At 43.7% G+C, this 13,145-nt stretch overlaps 1 protein-coding gene across 17 annotated transcripts in view; it reads left to right on the plus strand.

Annotated features, from left to right (window-relative positions):
• Positions 1-5,116, plus strand: part of MAGI2 (membrane associated guanylate kinase, WW and PDZ domain containing 2) — a 756,464-nt gene extending 751,348 nt beyond the window's left edge. For 14 of the 17 annotated variants that reach the window (XM_087764995.1, XM_087764994.1, XM_009462907.2 and 11 more), the window contains one exon: positions 2,116-5,116. In XM_087764995.1, coding sequence (XP_087621121.1) covers positions 2,116-2,915 — 800 coding nt within the window. In that variant the 3' untranslated portion in view covers positions 2,916-5,116. The remainder of the gene's footprint in view (positions 1-2,115) is intronic. The other 3 variants (XM_087764990.1, XM_087764993.1, XM_087764992.1) reach the window with 2 other exon arrangements.
• Positions 5,117-13,145: the final 8,029 nt, after the last annotated feature.

Consider the following 13,145-nt stretch of genomic DNA (forward strand, 5'->3'; position numbering starts at 1 on the left):
TCTCATGGACAACTGGGAAAGAAAACAGTAGTTAAGTCAAATATGTTGGTCAGGTCAGTGCTCGGCACCACCTCTACCCTGGGGCGGTGGGACAATGCCATAAAAAGCACAAACTCAATTTTCTAAGGCCCAAGGTGACTTGTTTAGTGCTAGCTCAGGTACCTCACTGGTGCACACAGGCAGCTTCATGCTGCTCAAGGGAGTCCCAGGATAGTTTTAGAGAACCAGGCAAAGTGACTTGGACCCCATGCATGGTCCCTGATTCAAGTGTTAACGAAAATGGGATCTCCTGGACTTCAGATCTAAAAAGAGCTGGGGTAGGGTCTGCGCCTCCCCCGTCAGGCACAGCCTGCGGTCCTGTACCAGGGGGGCGGCACTGAAGAGCAGAAGTGAAGAAGCAGCCCATCAAAGCAGATGCTTTTTGTAGGCAAGCTCCTAAGAGCTGATCACTCTACATGCATGAGCCTTCCTTTTATTTTTTCTTGCTCAAGTGCCAAGCAGGGAGCAGATGGTACATTACTCAGCCTTAACTGGAGGGTAAGAAAGTGTGATTTTTAAAAAAAAAAAATTCAGTTGAGACCCTCAGCCCATTTAGATTCCCAGCTCAAAGTTTATTTGTCTTACACAGAACTTGTACTTTCTCCCCTCTCAAATGCTAATCCTCTCCACGCATATGCTCATTATGCAAAAGCATATGACAAACACCATCTGGGAAAATAAATAGCTCCTCAGCTAACCGTGCTGCTCCCTCCCTTTACATCACCCACCTCACTATTGTCTCTCCTATTTTTATCTGCAAGACAGCAATCACTCAATCAAGCTATTAACTTAAAAGTGCCATCTCAGTCAAGCAAGCTGCAGATCCCAGGCTGGGCAGTAAAACCCATTCCATTTTTCGAGATGATGTGCATCTTCATGATAATTCGAGGGCAGCCATAGCACTGAGAAAAACAAATGTATCATTTAAAGGACAGTTGATATCACTGAGAGATACTGGTCCTGACCCGCAGAAGTCCATGCTTGTTTCTCGGCTAGAAGGTTACATTTTCTCCCCCCATGAAATATGTGGCTCTTGCCACGAGTTCCACCTCGTTTCCATGGATTCCTGAGATAGTCCTTCATCTCTGACAGATTATTGCTCATACCGTTCAGAGCCAGGCAACAGTGCTAAATAGGGAACAACATTAGCCAAGTTCAGTGATTTCTCTAACCTCTAAGTAGACAGGTTAGAATAGGAGTTGTGCTGTCATTAGTCATGATGGATTCTTTGTCTGCCAAATGTTAATCAAAAGAAATCATGTATGCAAGAGAAAAGCATCTCAGAATATTCTGTTTTGCACCAATGGATTAGGAAAATCATCATGATTCAGCAAAGGAGATGTCTATTTGGCTAAATTAAACAGAATTTGCACAATCCAACCATATTGTGCTGAGGCTAAGTAACCAGGAGAAATTCAAAATGCACAGCCAGGAGACTCAGCGGCTGATGCTGTGATATAAAGGCAGAGCTTTGTAAGTACCCTGTAAGAATTGTGGGGCCATAAACACTGCAACATTATATCTGTTTAGAAAAAATATGAGACAAAATTCAATGATGACCTTATCTGAGCTACAAATTCCTGTCAATTATTATATGCTTGTAGGGACATGTTTAATAGATGGCAGAAAGTCCTTCTCATTTGTCCTCAGAGACAGCGCTGATATTGCCCAGCTAAGAAATCCATTATACGGCTACAAAAGAGGCAATTTGATTTCATGAGCACGTGCCTCTATTATTTTAAGAATAATTTAACATAGGCAGAGGAAAGCAGAATCTCTATGAAAAAAAGGCCAGGGTTTCCAGCATTTGCAGTTACCAGCCCTGTGGTTCTTGCTTCTCCTGAATTTTTTTTTGGGGGGAGGGAGATTATTTTTGTTTTCTTCCCCATTGACTCCCCTGAGAGTTTTGCCTCACCTAAGACAGAGGGGTTTAAGTCTCGTAAACCTAACACAGAGGAGTTTAAGTCTGGTATGTGGTTTGGGTGTTGACGTTGCTCAGAATACATATGCCCATGCAATACATGCTCTGTGCTGCTGAATACACCCTTAACTCCCTTCTCTTTGTTGTTATAACAGACGAACCAAACTCCTGGAGTGCTCCCTCTGCCACCTCCCCAGGTCTGCCGGAAGTAGCTCTTTCCCTCGACGACATAATCTCACCATTATCTTCATCACACATAGCCCCACCCTCTGACCCTTCTCACCAGATAAGCCCAGAGCCAACATGGGATATCAAGAAGGAACACGATGTAAGGAAACCAAAGGAGCTTTCGGTGAACGGTCACAAAAAGAAAAGGTTAGGAGAACAAAGAGAAAGGTCAGCAAGTCCTAAAAAGGTAGACAGGTCAAAGCATGAAGAGGCTTCTTGGAAAGGATATTCAGAAGGCAAAAATAAGACCACTGATGGTGGCAGGCCCACCTCAGAAAGCAAAGTGGTGGGACACAGCATAATGATCGAGGCTGGCGCGAGAGAGCACGTGTGTGCTGGAACCAGTGATGAACAGTTTGGGAGGCTGAGGAAGCCGGAAAGCAAGAGAGGAGGATCTCTTAGCAAAAAAGAAGATCACAAATCCACAAATACTAGTGAGAAGAAGTCAGCTGCAGCATCCGACCATGTCAAGCTTGATACAGGTGCTACCAAGGCGTACAGTAGGAACCGCTGCAGCTCGCCTGGAATTGATATGGACCACAGCCAGAGGGACCCTGACGGGAAACCCAGCGAGTTCCCCAGGAAGGGACATCTCCACTCCATTAGCACTCGCGGCACCAACACCACAGTTCGAAAGGCAACGGTCTCCCCAGGGCCATGGAAAATCCCTGGCTCAGATAAGCTACCTAGCGTCCTGAAGTCTGGTACTTCTGCCATGAGCAGATAAGCAAGGGACTGTTGCCCTCTAACTGTCTCAAACTGAAGCAGAACATTCTTCTTAGTTTTTGTCTCACATATTGGTTTGTTTTAATTTATTTTAACTGTCACACACATATACACAAAGCATTGAGGAATGAAAACATTAGTGTGTAATTCCATGACAATGTGCACAGTATCTAATAAGTTCAAAAGCATATAGTCAACACGGAGATTTAAAATCGACCCTAAAGTCCCAGTTCCATTTTAGGGACTTTGGCAGCTATGGAAGAAACCAAAACAATATGAAGGACAGTACATCAGAGAAGGATAGTGCAGTGTAGCTTTAGCATTTTTTTCCCACTGCATGAAGGACTTGGATTTCATTCAAACTTTATATCAAGAAACTGGAACAAGTTAGAGCAATCACAAACTGGAACATCGCCTTAAATAAAACTGCACGGAGTAAGCTGAAACCGAGAGAGGATCTTTTCATGGAGCTAAAATGTTGTAAATAAATTGTTCTCGACATATCTAGACAGGGGTTAAAGGGTTTCTTTGAAGCATCATTGGAACTGTACACCCATGACACATCTCCACTGTTAATGCTTTGGGATAGTCCACGTGATACCCTGTAGCATAGTTCACTGGGCACTACAGGAGGAGTGGGGAATCCAGTGGATTAGTTTCTGTGATACCATTTCTACTGCCATTTTTGTGAACAAACCATATTTCTGTACATTGGAAAGGAGTTAGGGTGGAGTTGTACTTGCAAATTATTCTCAAAAGTGATTTATTACAGGTTCCCCAAATCCTGCGAGGTAGCACACAAGCCAATTGGTCAGGCTCAAACCCCAGAAGTCTGCAAGGCCCTTGCAATGAAAGGAAGAGTGCTACAGAGAAAAAGCTGCAGTTTCCTTAAGGAAAGGCCTTTCCCTCCTGCAGAAAATGAGAGCTTCACTTATCAACAGTGCTATGTTTCATACCCATCTACATTTAGTTAGGACACTGTCACCTCTCTTCCCCTCAGTTTGGCAGAGCAGGTGCCTCTAAGGCACGTGTTAACAGTAATTAGACTGGTTTCTGAAATACAGTTGTTGGTGTCCTCATTCAGTAAATTTGATATATTTCCATTTTTAAAATGGTTTCCATTTTACCATTTCTCCCCTACCTCCATATTTTTTTTTTTTTTGTCGTCTTTGTTTTCATCTTTCTTGCTTGTCTATTTTGAATTTCAAGCCTTAAGTGCCAGGTAAACATTCCAGTCTGCCTTCACAGGAAATAACTCCCAGTTCAGTCAATCAGTCATTATCTTGTTTCAAAAAGATGCGTGTGCGTCTGCGTAAGTGTGCATATGCTTATTTGTCTGTCAAAATTAAAACAAAATCCTGGGCAATAATGCATTGGTAATTAAAAAAAAAATCATAAAGCTAAGTACTGTTGAAAATTCATATTTAAAAACTGATGTTCTCTAGCAATCTTAGTTCCTCACATGCTCTGCTGAAAAATTAGATTGAGATTGGCTTTGTTCCAAGAAATTAGCACATTACTCTATGTCTCAAACATTGCACTGGACTGAGAAATTTATAGGCATGTTTCTTCCTGTCCAATTATTTGAAAAGCCTCAAGTCAAGGATTTTGCAGCTTTCAAACAATTTTTTTTAGAAAGAAAAATCCATTTATAATTTCTAAAAAAGCACAAGCCCATGTAGCTGTTTATAAAACTCTTATTTAATGAAAAAAAAACAAAAATCTTTATCCCCTGAACTAGAATCCAATATAATTTGCCATTAATTTATTGAATCTGATTTTGGACAATGCTTCTGTAGTGTAGATGCACGTCCCAGTATCTTATTTTTATGTATAAAGAAAGCAAACAATGAAATCTGAAAAACAGTTGAGATTATGCTTGCATAAACTCTAATTTGCACAGTTCACAGCTACTCCTTGTGCAGTAATTGCTTTATGCGGCTGTAATCGATAACCTGTGAAGACAGCACATCATCTAAACCCCATTCCAAATAATATTTCTGTGTAGTGTTAGCTGTGAATTTACCCTGTACAGCTCTATCTCTATAAATATAATTCCATGTATTAATAGTCACAGAAAGGCTGTAAGTGAGCAACTATTTTTATGAAACGCACCACTATGGATAAATTAACTTTTACAGAAATCTTGTTTACTGTATGATATTCTAAACCACTGTCAAATAAAATATATATCCAAAAATCTTTTTTTTTCAATTGTACATAGTCTGTGTTAATTTTGAGTGACAGGCTTCAAGTGTTACACCAACAAACAATTCTTTACATGCATATGAGTAGGTTTAATTAATAACTACTCCATTATAAAAAAGGGAACGCTCCATTTTGATTTCTTACTCCAAAGAGGGGTACAGTTTATGAATATACATGTAGGTGACCAACCACATTCCGTATAGGCAAGTTAAGGTGTATGAGGCTACACAGATGAAGAGACATCTCTCCCTTGTTGGAGAAGCCTGAACTCTTATTCTCCTTCCAGTCCCAGGAGACACAGGACTGAGGTGGCCGGGGTCCCAGCATTGAGAGACAACTTCTGAGCACGCACCATCTATACAAAAGGCACCTGGCAGCTCTAACTAGCCCTAGAAAGCTTTGTTCACAAGCTGAGTGAAGGGGGCATAATCTGATTTCCAGTATACTTTACAGAAACAATGTCTCAGAAACATCATAAAGGGTGTAGAAATAATGGTAACCAGACAGCCTCCTCTGGGGCCTGATCCATCCCCCGTCAAACAGAACAGAAAAATGCTCCCTACCTTCAGTTAGGCAAAATAAATCACCAGTTTACAGACTGTAGGCACTGTAAGATGTGCTGGCTGGAAAACTACCGATATTTTTCACACAAAAATTACGTTTTTTAAAATAAATATTCTCTTTTTCCTTAAAATACCATTTTCTTCAGAAAATAATAATTTGCCTTCGTAGGCCCTGAGTCAGTTTCTGCAGAGCCTCATTTTTCAGAAGATTAATGTTCCATGTAAAACATTTCAACCAGCTGAACTAATAACATCATTTTTCATTACAATAAACACATAAGAAATTTGAAGCATCTTTAATACTCAAAAAATATTTGCTGCTCTTTAAATAGCTGTCATTTTCATGGTTGGAAATGTGAGTATGGGCCTGATCCAGACCCAGAAGTATCACAGGGAAGCGTGCTGAAGCCATATAGCCTCACCCAGTCTAAGTTTTTCTGTTAATAACATGTCCTTTCTCTTTTAAACACAGTAGTACAGCATTTGCATTGCATTACCATTCTTAAGACCCCTTTTTATCTACTTTTTCATACCTGTGCAATAGCACAGGAAGCTGGATGTGTATTGTGATGCAGATTCGCTGCTCCAAACTCCCATGCATTGCTGTAAGCAAGCTTGCCTGCACGTGATCAGCAATGCACATTTGGGGAGGAGTTTTGGTAAAGCCCCATAGGCAGATGTTGGTGCAGCCCTTTCCTTAACCAGTGGCAAATGTTGACTCTGGGACTCACTCTCTCCAGGTATTTCTCTGCTCAGTAGCTTTAGGAAGTCCCCACAAACTGCAGAGGTTTCACTGCACTACCCTCCCCTAAACAGGAGAGACATTTGTAGCCCATATATCTACCTACTACTTCATGGCCTTGGTGATAAGACTGTCAACAATTTAGTACCAGTGTGGACACCTGTCTGCTAGGAATTGAGGCAGAAGTTCAGGCATGGCCCCATTTCTTCCCTGATATTTTTTGTCTCCCATCTGAAAGTGCAGCCAGCCACCATTGCCAAGAATTTCTCATCTCTGCCAAAGACCAGCTTCAGTCCGATTTGTGCTGTCTCTGCTGAATATGAACATCTCATGCTTAGCCTCCTCTTCATTCCAGGTGCCCTCAGCACCACCAGATCTATCCTGAATCTCTTCTCTTCCTTCACAGCTCCCCACTGCTCTTGTTCTTAATCCTACCTCTGAGATAAGTGCTGCTGACTTTCAGCGGATTGAATCTTCCATTCCCCGTTTTCTCCTTCTGTCCCTCAGAACTTTGTCTTCCTCTTTTTTCCTCTTTACTTCTGGTCCTCTCTCACCAGCTGACATCATTTGCCACTCATTCTCTACCTTACATGTCTCAGCAGCTCCGCCTCCATCTGCTGAGAGGTGTCATGACCACATTGACTCACACTGGACAAGTCAACAACATACTCCTGGGTGTCATATAAACGTATAGACATACCCAACACCTTGTATTGAAGCCCAACCCAAATCATCTGCCTTGGCCTCCAGAAACCAGCAGCAGTTACTGATTAGACATACTAACTCTACATGCAGCCAGTAACTCCCTCTACAAGTACAAATACTGTTTTTTCTTCAATTCTATTATAGCTAAATGTCTGTACTGATAATGATCCAAGCATTCAGGCCAGGTTTTATGTCTGCAACATGCTATGATCCCTACTGGAAGTCTCCAAATTCATTTTACAAAGGCAAGGACAGGCAAAGCCGCAGGCATATTTCTGTCTTAGCTGCTATGCTCTTTCTGTACCCTACTGCTGCAGCAGAAACCAGGGCCAGAACTGCAGAGACGTTAAGTAGAAGAGCACACCTCAGCTAATGAGGATGTCGCCCTCCACATTTCTCCTTGCTTGGAGGGAAGCTTTGGTGTGAAGGGGAAAAGCTTCTTGGTACACTGCCATGGAGCTCAAAGTTAGAGAAGGCTTTGGACATGCCCAGGGATGACTGATCTCATTAGAGATTTACTTCATAGTTCACTTCTGTAAGTCTCCAAAAGAGTCCTTTCCCTCTTTTGTCCCCTTGACGCCTAGGATATTTTCTGTAATTGTTGCTAAAAAGGCCACACAGGCAAGGCAGGCAGCCTGCTCTCATGACTAACAGAGGACTTGAAGAGAACTTCCACAGCTGTGTCACACAGGGCTCCCACCCCCCACGTCTATTAGACTCAAGGACTCCCAAGGCTGTTTCTCCATCTATCACATCAGAGCTGAACATCACCTTTACCTTCACGGCTGTCATTGAAACAGGGAGCCTTTTTAATTAGCCATTACTCCCAAAGGAAAATCCAGTGCACCATCTGGACAGAAACAGCTGTGCTTCGGGAGGGGCCGGGACTCAAACATCACCTGTGCCCCAAGCCCCTCGCTGGACAGCCCGCAGGTCCCCTGCTCAGCACCCAGGACTGGCCTCTCCCTTGCAGCCTCTCCCCACTGCCCAAATACGTACCCGTAGGCTGTGCATAGACCATCACCCTCCTGGAGCCAGCGCGGGCATGCTTAGTCCAGCCTTCAGGGTCCCAGAATATTTTTCTCGATATTTCTAACAGCAATGACATAATCACACATTTATCTCCATAGCTGGTACCTAAGCTTAGAGTAATTTTCTTTTTAAATACATTGTCAAGACACAGTAACATAAGCAATATCTCTGAATTATAGCCAATCTAAAAATCATGTTCTGTCCTCTCCTGCCTTTAGTGCCTCTAGGGCAATAAATCACTCTGCCAGTTCAATTAATCGATAAGAAGAGTTTTGCTTCTAAGGTAAAAATATATCTCTTTTAAACAGCTGGGGGAACACCAGTGCACAAATACCCACTCCCACTTGCACACGCAGGGGCCTGGAGCACCACTTTCCACTCCCACTCAGGAACTTCCCAAATATCCCTGTCGGAGATGAGTGGCTATCCCTCTCAGAAAAAAATCCACATAAGGATGCAGACTGATCCAGAAAGCTATCGTTCTTCCACAGATGAACTGTTGTAAGTGTTTTAAAGGTAGAAGATATTTAAACTGAAAAAATAAACAAGAAAGGGAGCAGGGAGAAGGAGAAGGAGTGACAGGGCTTTCTGTGATGTGGCCGCTTGCTGACCTGCTCTATTTTCAACTACTTCAAGCTTAAAAATGAAAAAAGATGATCTATCAAACATGACAAATGCTGCAACAAAACACTGCAAGTTTTGGGGACAGCAAGAAAGGATATTTAGTGATTACACTTCTGAAAAAAATTCAATTTATTTAAGTAAAAGGCCTGGTTAAACAGAAGGAGAGGGATGGTGCTGGAGGAGAGGAGAGCACGCTGTCCTCTGCCCTCCAGGGGCAACTCCAGGGTGCTGATGGGCTCTTCCAACACAGACTAATCCCCCGGGTTCTCCAGAGGTTGCAGCCATGTTGAGCAGCCTCAGCAGCATGCTGGCACTGCGGTGACGGGCCAGCAGCAGCAATTACTTCCCTGCAATGTAGAAAGGTCAAGAATCCAACCCCTGTGATGCTTCTCTTTACCTCTGTGCCCCAGGACTGCAGCATAGCACCAAGGGACAGCCCTGTTGCCCACGCAAAGATGCAATAGGTGTGGAAGCAGTGGGAGGAGTAACTAAAACATGAAAGACAAATTCAGACCACGGTGAGAGCCCCGGTGCAGCTGTAAGTTGGAAGAAAGGTTCTGTGCAACCACAGAGCCACAGCTACAGCAGGAGACCCAGCAGGAGTGAGACCAGGGCACTGGCATCATTCTCTCCCTCCCCTCCCAGTAAACTGGGGCCATTGCTGTCGCTGAAGCCACCTGAATTTTTACACTGCTTTTCTAACACTCTACAGAAAAATGCAGGTTTTGCTTCCTGGATTGCCCTTCGCTCGAAAGCAGTGAAAAGCAACAGGCAACCAAATCACTCCAAAACACCCGCTCCTGCCATCACCAGACCACAGGGCTGCCTATGGCCCTCAAGTTTCTATTCATACATATGTATGAAATTAATGAATTTTGGTGTTTGTACTTTCCCAAAGTGATTAAGTCAAGAGCTTTAACTAAAGTATTTAAAGAATTGCAGTCCATAAACCAGAAAATTATTCACCCTGTCTCTAAACCAGCAAGAACAAAGAGCTGCATTTAGGTACCTATTTAATTCAGGAGGAAAATCAGACCTTTCCCTGCATAGTCCACAAAGCTCACCATGTACGAAACACCTATTCTAATTAGCACTTCACTCATTCCAGAAGTTTTTGAAAAATAAGCCCCACAGGCAATATGGAGAACTCTAATGTGTTAGCACAGAATATTTCAGAGTACCTCTCAAACCTCGAACATCACAAACAATACCGATTGATTACTCTTTTATATCACCCCAGGAAAGATGAATGCAAGCGTATGCCTCCTCCTGAATGATGCCTGTCTCCCGTATGCCTGGTACTGCACAGCTTTTCAGGGTGGTTGCTGGTAGAGACATGCTCCGAGTGCCACCGTGCCATGGCGGCTGCCGCAGGTCAAGCTTTTTAGAGGCACCTTCCATCCGACTTGCACACTGGCACCGCAGCATCCCCCCTGCACCCAGGAGCACAGAGAGCCATCCTGCGTGGCATCCAGCTGAGAGGGGGTCACAACCCTGGGCCATGGGGCTGCATGAACAGCTCTGCATCCCTGGGGACACAGCGCTAAGTCCTGCGCTGTGACACCTGCCCACAACCAGCACCCGGCAGCACAAGCCCCCAGACTAGCCTTGTGTCAAGGAGCCGAAGCTCTTTCCCTAACCACAACAGTTTACCCTGAGACCCTGTTTTGGGGTGTACAGCCCCCTTAACCTGGCTGCTTATTCATTTGCCATATTGACTTATAGCAAAGCGCTCTTGCTGAGAGAAGGCAACTTCAGCAATGCTTCTGCCCTGACTTCACATCCCAGTACAAGATAGGCTTCACATTTAACAAAAGTGAAAGAGCCCAGCGCCAGGTTCTGCTCAAAAAGCATCTCTGGAGGATCAGCAACCTCATTCCTTTGGGAAGACTCCTCAAGCAGCCTCTGCCCAATTCCCCACTCTCGTCTCTCATCCTGTTCTCTTTATATTGAACGTTTTTCATGCTGGCATACAAATGCAAATGCAGCCTGAATTGATCCCCTCCATACCTTCGGTCCCCTGAGGTTAGCAAGTAGGTCTCTACTTCGCAGTTTTATAGGTCCATTATGTTCTTCAATTAGCAGCTCCTTCCCAGACTAAATGACTTTGAAATACATTCAGAAGGTTTGATAGTTAGTGTTTTTAAGACTGATTGTTAAAGTGTTTTGCAAATTACATAGAAATTATTCATATTTCAGCCCCACTTATAAGCACTAGCATCCATGAGCTTCGTTAGCTACAGCCAAATGCCAGCAAGCACCCCAGCGGTGGGACTGGAGGTGACAAGGCGCCAAGTGCATTGGGCCTGGATGCCACCAGAGCTCTCCGCTCCTTGTCAGAGACCTTCCCACCTGCTCTGCAGGACCTGACAATCCCCATTGCTTATGCAGCTGCTGAAGTCCAAAGGGATGGACCAACCTAGTGACAAATCTTCTCTGATTTCTCCATTCATTTCAGGCATTTTCCTCACACCAGGACACAGTAAATAACGTGCACAGCAGCATACAGCTCTGCCACCATCAGCCCAAGAGCAGGCTTGCCTGGGGCAAACTACCCTGGAGAATCAGATCCTGATTTTCACTGTCCAGGTCTGGATTGTCTCCTGGTGACCCGGCCAACACAGAAAAGTGGTTGGGGACCTCTGATCCAGGACTGGCCATGTAAACATTGCAGGCTCAGATAGAATAAATGGGCCCCACGAGTCAAAGTGGGGTGGTATGAGCTGTCGCTGTACAAGACTAGCAATTACTCTCACATCAACCTATCAAGTGCAGGAACCTCAGCCAGCATAGCCTGAGGGACAGTAAGGAACTATTACATCTTTTTTATAAAAGGTTGTATTGAAGTAATAGATAAAAAAGCAAAAAGCAGTTGTAGCATGTGAAATATGAAGTATGAATTGACCTGCTCATTTTAATGGCATCTCTTTCTCCCTTTTCTTGCAGTTAGAGACAGCCTTTGCATGTCTAAAAGCCGTCCATGGCCAGCCTTTATATGATACAGGAATGGTTGAATGGAGCTACTCTATGGGGAAGGCGGGGGCAAGTTAGATGAAATGGGCTGCTGCTGACGTTGCTCTGTGCCCTTGAACACAGCACACACATGCACACATACACACACGCGTCCCAGGTAGAGAGAAGCAGCAGCTCTGGTGCTGGTGCTGACTCTTCCTCGCAGCCTCGCCTCTGGGAAAGGACAACTCGGACGCGAGATCTCCGTGGCTGCTCCAGCCCACAGCAGGCTTGCTGCCGGCTGCTTGGGACCGTGCCGCTGGCACGCAGGGTATGCCAGCCATGCTGGCATGGCCCCGCTAAAGCTCTTCTACTCTGTATACAGAAGTATTTATAGGCAAGAGAAAATAGACTCTATAGCCAGTGCTGATCTTCTGAGCTTCAGCAGTAAACATTAGTAGAAAATGCAAACGTCATATTTTCTACTAAGATCTTTCAGTAGAAAAGTGATTCACCAGCATAATAAAAAACATAATACTTTAAGAGGAAACAATTTTGTCCTTTAAATCATAAATAGTGTACATAGTCATAGAATTCATATAATTAGCTAATATTGCACCATTTTAAAAAATATTGTAAATTACCTTGCAAGTATGTAACCTTAGGGAACTACCAGATATTTTATGATGTCTAATGGAATCAGGGCATGAAAATACAGAATAAAACTGACACAGAAGAAACTACCAAGTCATAAGAGCTCAAATCACAGCAACACAGTTACATAGACTGACCTACAGCCTAAGTAAGCCAGTGGATATAATCCATAAACAGTAAAGAAAACTACATAAACTTATAAAAATCATATGAAAAAATCAAGTTATAAAAAAACAGTCAAACTTTGAGTCTTTGGCAGAGAGGAAATATCCTCCCCCAGGCTGGTATCCACCTGGTGTCTGGTCAGCCTAACACCAGCTGGGGTCACCTTCACAAGAATAAGACTATTCAGCCAAGATCTGTAATTTCTGCTCCGTGTGTTCATTATGCAATGCCTTTTTAATTAGTTTTCCACATTGAAACAGGCTTTCTTGAGTTTTCCTCTTTCTTTCAGCATGACAACTATTGTGTAGTGAGTCGCTGTCAAGAACTCAAAGGACACATAGCCTTAATCGATATTGGGAATTGGTAATCAACGGGTAAGTCTACACTGTATAGCAAGGAGCTCTGAAAGCACAAATGTAGGATGGCAGCAGAGGAACTCCTCAAAATATGCATTACAGGAACAGGATGACACTGGGGACCCAAGGTCACAAACACAAAGCACAAATTACCAATTAGTGGGCCCAAAAGGAATGTGACCTCAAAAGCTGGGAGGAATCCGTTTTTAGGGCACGGCAAAAAATGTAAT

Source organism: Nipponia nippon, unplaced genomic scaffold (genome assembly GCF_047370975.1).
Source record: "Nipponia nippon isolate SJK-2023a ecotype South Korea unplaced genomic scaffold, ASM4737097v1 scaffold_3, whole genome shotgun sequence".
Lineage (NCBI taxonomy): Eukaryota > Metazoa > Chordata > Aves > Pelecaniformes > Threskiornithidae > Nipponia > Nipponia nippon.